Raw genomic sequence first — 9,767 nt, 5'->3', positions numbered from 1 at the left:
GGAGTGCAGTGGTGAGATCTCGGCTCACTGCAACCTCCACCTCCTGGGTTCAAGCGATTCTCCTGCCTCAGCCTCCCAAGTAGCTGGGACTACAGGCACGTGCCACCATGCCCAGCTAATTGTTGTATTTTTAGTAGAGACAGGGTTTCACTATTTTGGCCAGGGTGGTCTTGAACTCCTGATCTCGTGATCCTCCCACCTCAGCCTCCCAAAGTGCAGGGATTACAGGCGTGAGCCACCGTGCCTGGCCCAGATTTTCCTTTCTCTCCAGAGATTTAGAAATTACGTTTATTGCAGTGTCACAGCTCTTTTATAATTTGTCTAGCAGGTTTTCTGGTTCTTCATGAGAACTCCTCCTCAAAAAAATTATGTTTGTTGATTGAAACAAAAATCTTAACATTGCTAGTGTGATTCTCTACATATAGAGAGGATACATTTAAGACGATTACATGATAGATGAGAGAGGGAATAGCGACGTAATCATGTTGCCACACCAACAGACCACCAGTTAATTAGGAGTACATAACGTTTCCTTTTATCTTTTTTTTAAAATTTAAAAAAATTTTTTTGAGACAGAGTCTTGTTCTGTCACCCAGGCTGGAGTGCAGTGGTGTGATCTTGGGTTCAATCTCCACCTCCCAGGTTCAAGCGATTCTCCTGCCTCAGCCTCCTGAGCAGCTGGGATTACACGTGCATGCCACCATGCCCGGCTAATTTATGTATTTTTAGTAGAGATGGGGATTCACCATGTTGGCCAGGCTGGTCTCGAACTCGACCTCAAGTCATCTGCCTGCCTCGGCCTCCCAATGTGCTGGGATTACAGGAGTGAGCCACTGTGCCCTGCCTTAAAGTTTCCTTTCAAAATTAAGATATTTCCCTATTCTATACAAATATAATTTGATATGGTTTTGTTTATTTTTATTTTTATTTTTTTTGAGATGGAGTCTCGCTCTGTCACCCAGGCTGAGTACAGTGGTGCAATCCCGGCTCACTGCAACCTCTTTTTCCTGGGTTCAAGCGATTCTTCTGTCTCAGCCTCCTGAGTAGCTGGGACTACAGGCACATGCCACCACACCCAGCTAATTTTTGTATTTTTAGTAGAAATGGTGTTTTGTCATGTTGGCCAGGCTGGTCTTAAACTCCTGACCTCAGGTGATCCACCTGCCTTGGCCTCCCAAAGTGCTGGGATTACAGGCGTGAGCCACCATGCCCGGCCAATTTGATATGGTTTTGAAAAAAAAAGTACAACCTAAAAACTGGTGAAATGATTCTGTTTCACTCAGAAAGTAAAATAATATATGATAAAATTTTCATAAATATTTTTTAGAGAGGAAAAAACCCCAAAATGCCAGATTCTAAGTCACATCACTCCAGGGTTTTACATATCACTTAGAGTAAATGTTTACAACAGCCTAAAAGACCACCAAGTGATCTTTTCTTCTGTCACTTTCGTCTCCACCTCAGCCACACTCTCGCCATTTTTCTTTTCTGAGACAGTCTCCCTCTGTCACCTAGGCTGGAGTGCAGTGGTGCAATCTCCATTCACTGCAACCTCTGCCTCCCTGGTTCAAGTGATTTTCCTGCCTCAGCCTCCTGAGTAGCTGAGATTACAGGCACGTGCCACCATGCCTGGCTAATTTTTATTTTTTATTTTTTTCCGAGACAGAGTCTTGCTCTGTCACCCAGGCTGGAGTACCATGGTGCAATCTCAGCTCACTGCAACCTCCGCCTCCCAGGTTCAAGCAATCCTCCTGCCTCAGCCTCCTGAGTAGCTGGGATTACAGGTGCACACCACCATGCCTAGCTAAATTTTCTATTTTAGTAGAGATGGGTTACACTATGTTGGCCAGGCTAGTCTCAAACTCTTGACCTCATGATCCACTTACCTCAGCCTCCCAAAGTGCTGGGATTACAGGAATGACCCACCACACCAGACCTACTCTGGTTATTTTTCATTCAGAGAAAGCAGGTGCCCCCTCAGGGCTTTTGCATTTGCTACACCCTCCTCCCAGAATACTCCCCTGAGATCTTCCCCCTCATAGTGCTGGATGAGAACGACCTGGCCTCTCACTCTAGTCCTGGAATCAGAGGCATGAAAAAGAAGATGAGCTACTCTTTCCTCTTACCCTGAAAGCCCAGGTCCTCCCAGTGGTCTCCATGAAGGGCACAGTCAAACTTGGAGCTGGTCAGCTTCTTATAGATGGTCTGGAGGACTTGGCCATGCACTGGGTCTTGGCTATCCAGGCCACCTGCCCCAAAACACACCCACACTGTCTGCCACATTGCCCCTCATGGGAGAACTGGGTGCTTCTCAGAGAATGTGAGATCTGGACTGTGCTCAAGACTTCCAATTCTCAGCTCCCACTCTCACCCGCCAACCATGGTACATGCAATATTCCTGGCTTAGCCTCAGCAACAGTGTCAGCACACAGGGTCTTGCCTCACCACAGATGCAGCAACTGCCCTGTGGGCTCACATTGCACTCACATTGAGCAATGGTCAGGACCAAGTCCCTTTCTTCCCGAAGGCCCTGGTGGAGCTTTGGAGGCCCGAAGAGGTAGTGTCGAAAGGCAGCAAGCCCAGTCCTTCGAATAGTTGGCTGGATTCTTTTCTGGGGAAGAAGTTGCAGGCAATGGGCAGAGTGCTGCTTCATCTCCCTTAACCAATTTCCCATCAGGCTCAGACCAGAGGCAGCGCTTGCAGAAAGTAATTCCCCCAGCTAGCTGGCTGGTCTTTGGGCCAGGGGAAGGAGGCAGAAGCTGCAAGGCACCTGTTGTCTCTAGAGCCAGGCTCTTCCAGCTCCCAGATTTTTTGCAAGGTGAAAGAGACATCCCCAAAGGTAGGTATTATCAGCCATTATTTGCATTTAGTCCTCTGGGCTTTTCCAGAACTAGCTATTCCACTACCTCCCACAGGGGTTACACATGCCCAGCTCCCCCAGGCAGTTAGACAAATGCCAGGACAGGTTTCCCAGGAGGTAGGGACTCACTGGAGTTAGATGACTCTGAGGGGCAGCTGGAATCTTTTGGTCACAACCAGCACTTCCCAAGTGAGGTCATGTTGGCTTCTTATGGCCCAGGGTCACTACTGCAAGCCTTAGAACATTCTGATTTTGGTAGCTTTTGGCTCTCTGGGTCCTAAAAACAACTTGGTTCCTATCTTTTCAGCCTCTCTCCCCTGAGCCAGGATTTAGGTAGAAGACCTGAAATCACATTTATCTAAATGTATTGTTACTCAATATGTCCCAGAAAGCTCCCCAGTTTTTTTTATTTTTCACAGAGACAGGGTCCTACTCTGTTGCCCAGGTGTGATCATAGCTTACTGTAGGTTTGAACTCCTGGGCTCAAGTGACCCCCTCACCTCAAACTCCTCCAAAAGTGCTGGTATTAAAGGTGTGAGCCACTATGCCCAGCACCTAACCCACCCCTAGCATTTATTCCCCCAAATATTTCTTCTTTTTCTAACATATCTTTCTTAAATTCCTAAATAGCTTCTGGTTCCTTGAGGGAATGGAAGGTTTTCCTCCACTGGCCATGAATTACTCAGCTCCCTCAACAGTTTGCCTTGCCTAGTACTTGATTCTACATGTCCCCATCCCTAAAAGGGAAGAGTAGAGAAACAGCTATACAGGCCCCTGAATGACAGGGCCACAGGAGCTGTAAGGGCACAGTCCCACAAAAGCTACCAAGGCCCCAAATGAAGCATGGGTCCTAGGCCACCCATGATCCTGGGCACCAAGATCTTAGGGGAGATTTGCTTGCCCAGTGCCCTATCCTGGTGGGACAAAAGGTTGGCTCCTAGGGAAAAGGCATTTTGCTTGAGACTCCAAACCCTGCTACCATCATACCTTGAAGGAGGAAAGGTCCACAGTCTGGAAGTGCTACAGGGCCTCACCGAAGAAGATTAGCTGCCCAGGCTGCTCTGAGTTAGCCTGGCTCCCTGTGGCAAAAGGGAAGACATGCCAGGATTTATAGGAGTCATTCTGTCAGCAAACATTTACTGAGGTCCTCCAACTTGTCACCTCCAAGCCAAGCACTGACTTTCAGTTGAACATCAGACACCTACAGCTACAACCAATCTTCTTTCAAGAGGCTGGCATTATCTGCGAAGATTACTCTCTTTTTGGACTAGGCTATTCAGTCGTGCTAGGCCAACCTCTGCAGTGAGTATGGGGCAGATCTGCCCCACAAGGTGATCCCTAAACTCTCTCATCTGTGAGGGGGCAAGTCACTGCCTGGGGTGGGTACCCACATAAGAGCATGCAACCAGTTTGTTTAGGGGCCTTTCCTAATTTCCACTTTTCCCTTCTTACACCCTATATAGGAACCCCCAACCACACACCTCTGTGATACCCAATAGGGAATTAACTGATCAGTTAGCAATATAGGTGATGGCTGATACTATTCACTGGCCCAGGAGCTCAATAGAGGCTCAGGCTAGATATAGGTCCTAGTTCTACTGCTTCATCCAAACCTCTTAGAAAGAAACAGGAGACAACTTTGATTCAGCCTTCAGAGCCTTCCAGCAGATTGCTTCAGCTCCCATCCCCAGGGATTTCCTTGTGCAGTAAACAACCTGAGCAGCCTCACACAGAGGCCCTGTCTCCATCCTCCTGCCCAACCTCACCACTCTGTAGAAGCTGCCCTAACCAAGGTCAATCCTGTCTTCTCTCACGGCTGGGTGGAAGATGGACAGGGATGGCAGCCCCTTCTCCATGGCCTTCACTCTGGTTTCCTCCATAGGTAGGATGTCATCATATTCAGATTTGAAAAAGATATTGTAATCTATGTTATATAGTTAAAATGAGCACTCTTAGGAATTCTGTCTCCTAGTCCCAGACTCACAGAAACATTTGCCATATGTGTGAATGTTGCCTTTGCTGGCAGAGAGGCTATGGGAAGATAGCAGCATTCCTACAGTTACCTGTCTCTGGCTGGCTGGTGTCCACAGCTTCCCATTCTTCTTGGGCTCTGACCACCTCTGTACTCACAACTGCAATAGTGGGAGAAAAGGAGACCCTCTGAGATCTAGGTATGTCTGGGCCTCTACTGCAGACCCCAGCCTTGTCTGCCTGCCTTCGGCCTATTTTTTTTTTAAGAGATGGGGTCTCACTGTGTTGCCCAGCCTGGAGTACAGTGACTATTCACAGGCATGATCCCACTATTTTCAGCACAGGATTTTTGAACTGCTCCATTTCTGACCTGGGCCAGTTCACCCTTCCTTAGGCCACCTGGTGGTCCCCCACTCCTGGGTGGTCCCCATATTGATGCTGAACTTAGTGGGGCCACCTGATCAGCACAGCACACCACAGCCCAGAACTCCTGGACTCAAGCAATCCTCTTGCCTCAGCCTCCTGAGCACCTGGGACTACAGGCATGCACTACCACATCCGGCTGCCTTGGGTCTTAACACCCTCTGATCCTCTCCTCACAGGTTTGCTAGAGTGAGCTTTTGAAAAGTAAGATCAGGCCAGGCGTGGTGGCTCACGCCTGTAATTCTAGCACTTTGGGAGGCCGAGGTGGGTGGATCACAAGGTCAGGAGATCAAGACCATCCTGGCTAACACAGTGAAACCCTGTCTCTACTAAAAATACAAAAAATAAGCCGGGCATGGTGGTGGGCGTCTGTAGTCCCAGCTACTCCAGAGGCTGAGGCAGGAGAATGCGTGAACCTGGGAGGCAGAGCTTGCAGTGAGCAGAGATCGTGGCACTGCACTCCAGCCTGGGCAACACAGCGAGACTCCGCCTCAAAAAAAAAAGAAAAGTAAGATCAGACATCACTGCTCAAAACCCTTCAGAGATTCTCCATAGTCCTTAAGACAAAACCCATACTCTATAGCACAGTATCCACATAACTGCACGATCTACAGATGGTTCCTAACTCGTGACAGTTCCACTTACAATTTTTTGACTTTTAGATGGATTTATCAGGATATTAAATGCATTTTTCTTTTCTTTTCTTTTTGTTTTTAAATTTTTTGTTTTTTTAAAGGCTAGTCAGGTGAAGCAGTGGGAGTGGAGAAGGAACAGAAACATCTGTAACTGGTTGTGATCAATTCGTTGTAAACATCATTCTACTCGGACCAGCCTTAAATGCACTTTCGACTTACATTTTTTGCTTCCAAATGGGTTTATTGGGATGGAAGTTCACCTTAACTCGAGGAACGTTTGTAGATTCTTCTTACCTCTCTAGCTTTGCCCCAGGGTCATCCAGAACTACCTGAAGTTCCTCCATGTGCTCTGCCCTCTCCCACCCTCGGTGCCTTTTCACAGACTGCTCTCCCTCTACTGGAATCAAGACTCCAGGCACTGCCACCATCAGTTCCAACCCCTGCTGGTGCAGCTCCTTCTCATTCTTCAGTTAGCTCTGACACCATCCTCTCCTGGATGCCTTCTTTGACCTCATGGGTCCGGATGAGGGGTCACTGCTCTGTGAGACCCTGACAACCCGTGCTTATCACAGTGTAGTCATTGTTTCTCCTGCTCCATGGTGAGCTACATGGGGCCAGGTTTTCCAGAGCCTAGCACAGAGCTTGACACATAATAGGTGCTCAACAAATGTTTGATGAATGAATGAATGAAAGCAAAATACAAGGGGGAGAAAAAAAGCAGAAGGATGGGCTTTCTAGAGCCACCACCCAGCCCTTTTCTCCAAACCAGAGCTGTCACTCTCTGGCTCAAACTGCTAGCGGCATCTTCTGTCACTGACTTTTCCAGTTTGCTACCGAGGACATCAACAAAGTGAAGGATAGAGAGGCTCTAGTTTAATACCAAAAATATGACCTCTCCAACCTCAGGGGTAAAGTAGGTTAGGACAGCTCCTCTCTGCCTCACAATCTTGGCTGAGGACATCACATGGCAATAAATTGTAGGGAGAATATACCTGCAGATTAAATGAAATGCTACCAGACACTAATAGATAATAAGAAAGAGAAAGCGGCTGGGAAGCAGTAGAGGATAGTTACTGAAAGTACACTTGAGAGCCAAACTACATGTGAATGCTTCATCTCTGCCTCTTACTAGCTGTATGTCTTCAAGTAAGTTACTTATCATCTGTAACCCCTCATGGGGCTGTTGTGAGGATGGGGTAATTCTTCTACTTTCTAGGACAGCATGTGGCCCAAAGGTAAGCCACTATCATCAACACAGGTGTGGGCTCAGGTCCAGCACGGCAATAGCCAGAGGCAGCAGGTGAGATGGGTCCAGGGTCCTAAATGTCTGGACCTCTAGGAAATTCCATCTCACCCGCTCCACTCCGGAGTAGCAGACACTGAGCCTTGGAGTTTCTAAGACAGCTTGAAGAGAATATTCGACCTTGGATGATCAAGAAAATAAAACTTGCTTTCAGCATAAGAGCTAAAAAGGAGGGACAAAGTGGCCGAACACAAAGGGAGGAGAAGGCTGGATGCAGTGGCTCATGCCTGTAATCCTAGCACTATGGGATGCTGAGGTGGGTGGATCACCTGAGGTCAGGAGTTCGAGACCAGCCTGGCCAACATGGTGAAACCCCGTCTCTACTAAAAATACAAAAAAAAAAAAAAAAAAATTAGCTGGGTATGGTGGTGGGTGCCTGTAATCTCAGCTAACTGGGAGGCTGAGGCAGGAGAATCACTTGAACCTGGGAGGCGGAGGTTGCAGTGAACCAAGATTGCGCCATTGCACTCCAACCTGGGCGGCAAGAGTGAGACTCTGTTTCAAAAAAAAAGGGGGGGTTAGGGGATGAGTAGAACAGCAGGACGCAATGCTAATTGTGAAGTTGAACAGGATCCTTCACCCTTTTACCTTCATGTAGCTTTATTGATTTATTAATTCTTCACCTGTCAGAGCCTCATGTACTAGCTACTCAACCAATCCCTCCCCAACCCCATACGCCCTTGCCAACACACAGCTTGATCAAAGTCTGTGAGCCAGGAGCAGGAACCACAGTGGCAAGAGGGTGGGAATATGCGGTCAAAACAGGTTAGTCAACAAAAGTTCAAGGTTTCCACCAGCAATAGCAAGCTGGTGCTTAAAAACACAAATGCCCAAACCACGTAAGAGCTTCTTCTCCTTTTCTCTTGGAACGAGGCAGACGCTTCCTACATGTGACATAAATACTGTCTTCCCCCGCCAACAGAAGAACATGGGGGCAAAGGACAAATATTCAGGATAATTAACACAGCTCACATTAATTTGGTTATCTTTTTTCCTTTTTATAATTGTCTCCTTTATTTCAGCTCTCTTCCACTTACTCATATAGTCAACAGCACTGCCAATTGAGTCAGCTTATTAATTCTTTTTTTACATTTTTATTTATTATTATATTATTATTGTTTTTTTAGAAGGAGTCTCGCTCTGTTGCCCAGGCTGGAGTGCAGTGCTGCGATCTTGGTTCACTGCAACCTCCGCCTCCTGGGTTCAAGCGATCCTCCTGGCTAATTTTTGTATTTTTAGTAGAGAACTCCTGACCTCGTGATCCGCCCGCCTCAGCCACCCAAAGTGCTGGGATTACAGGTGGGGGTCACTATGCCCAGCCTACATTTATTTTTTACTTTTTTTTTTAGTTAGCCAGAGACACAGGCACATGCTACCATGCCTGTAATCCCAGCATTGTGAGAGGCCAAAGTGGGAGGATCATTTGAGCCAGGAGTTTGAGACCAGCCTGGGCAACATAATGAGATCGTCTCTACATAAAATTTTTTAAAAATTAGCTAGGCATGGTAATGCACACCTGTAGTCCTTGCTGGAGCCCAGGAGTTCAAGGCTGGAGTGAGCTATAATCACATAACTACACTTCAGCCTGGACAACAGAGCGAGACCCTGTCCCTGGGAGGGGGTAAATATATATATATATATATATATGCATTTAAACTAAAAATTATTAATATATTAATGCTGGGTTTGTCACCATAAAGATAAAATTTCCTTAAAAGAAACTTCACAGATGTCCAAATGATGTTCCTGTATTAGAATGTTTTTTAGCTATGCACAGAAGCTCCCATTTACATTCTCAGATACTCAGGAGGCTAAGGTGAGGATCAGCCTGAGCAACACAGCAAGAACCTGTCTCTTTTCCCTTTTTTTTTTTGAGATGGAGTCTTGCTTTGCTGCCGGGCTGGAGTACGGTGGCACGATCTCGGCTCACTGCAACCTCTGCCTCCCAGGTTCAAGCGATTCTCCTGCCTCAGCCTGCTGAGTAGCTGGGATTACCGGCATGTGCCACCACGCCCAGCTAATTTTTGTATTTTTAGTAGAGACGGGGTTTCACCATGTTGGTCAGGCTGGTCTTGAACTCCTGACCTCATGATTTGCCTGCCTCGGCCTCCCAAAGTACTAGGGTTACCGGTGTGAGCCACTGCGCCCGGCGAACCTGTCTCTTAAAAAAAAAAAAAAAAAATTAGCTAGGCCTGGTGATACACAGTTACTCAGGAGGTTGAGGTGGGAAGACTGCTTGAACCCACAAGTTCTATGATTGCACTACTGCACTCCAGCCTGGGAGACAGAGCAAGGCCCTGTCTCTAAAAAAAAAAATAGTATTTTTTTAAAAGTTCATATTTCTAGTGGCCAGGTATGGGTGCAGTGGTACAATCTTGGTTCACTGCAACCTCCATCTTCTGGGTTCATGCAATTCTTGTGCCTTAGCCTCCAGAGTAGCTGGAATTACAGGTGCATACCACTACACCTGGCTAGTTTTTAAATATTTTTAGTAGAGATGGTGATGTGGTTTGGCTCTGTGTCCCCACCCAAATCTCACCTTGTAAGTCCCATAATTCCCATGTGTTGTGGGAGG

At 47.1% G+C, this 9,767-nt stretch overlaps 1 protein-coding gene across 1 annotated transcript in view; it reads right to left on the bottom strand.

Moving 5' to 3' along the window:
- ELMOD3 (ELMO/CED-12 domain containing 3) overlaps positions 1-9,767 on the bottom strand; it is a 46,144-nt gene that overhangs the window by 28,288 nt on the left and 8,089 nt on the right. Inside the window, 4 exon segments of the mRNA XM_011963961.1 lie at positions 2,127-2,249; positions 2,488-2,611; positions 3,848-3,939; positions 4,924-4,992. Of these exon segments, the coding sequence (XP_011819351.1) occupies positions 2,127-2,249; positions 2,488-2,611; positions 3,848-3,939; positions 4,924-4,992 (408 nt within the window).

The sequence above is a fragment of the Colobus angolensis genome, unplaced genomic scaffold (genome assembly GCF_000951035.1).
Source record: "Colobus angolensis palliatus isolate OR3802 unplaced genomic scaffold, Cang.pa_1.0 Scaffold118, whole genome shotgun sequence".
In the NCBI taxonomy this organism is placed as follows: Eukaryota; Metazoa; Chordata; class Mammalia; order Primates; family Cercopithecidae; genus Colobus; species Colobus angolensis.
Note: the sequence above shows the minus strand (reverse complement) of the source record. Positions and strands in the feature narration are given on the sequence as shown.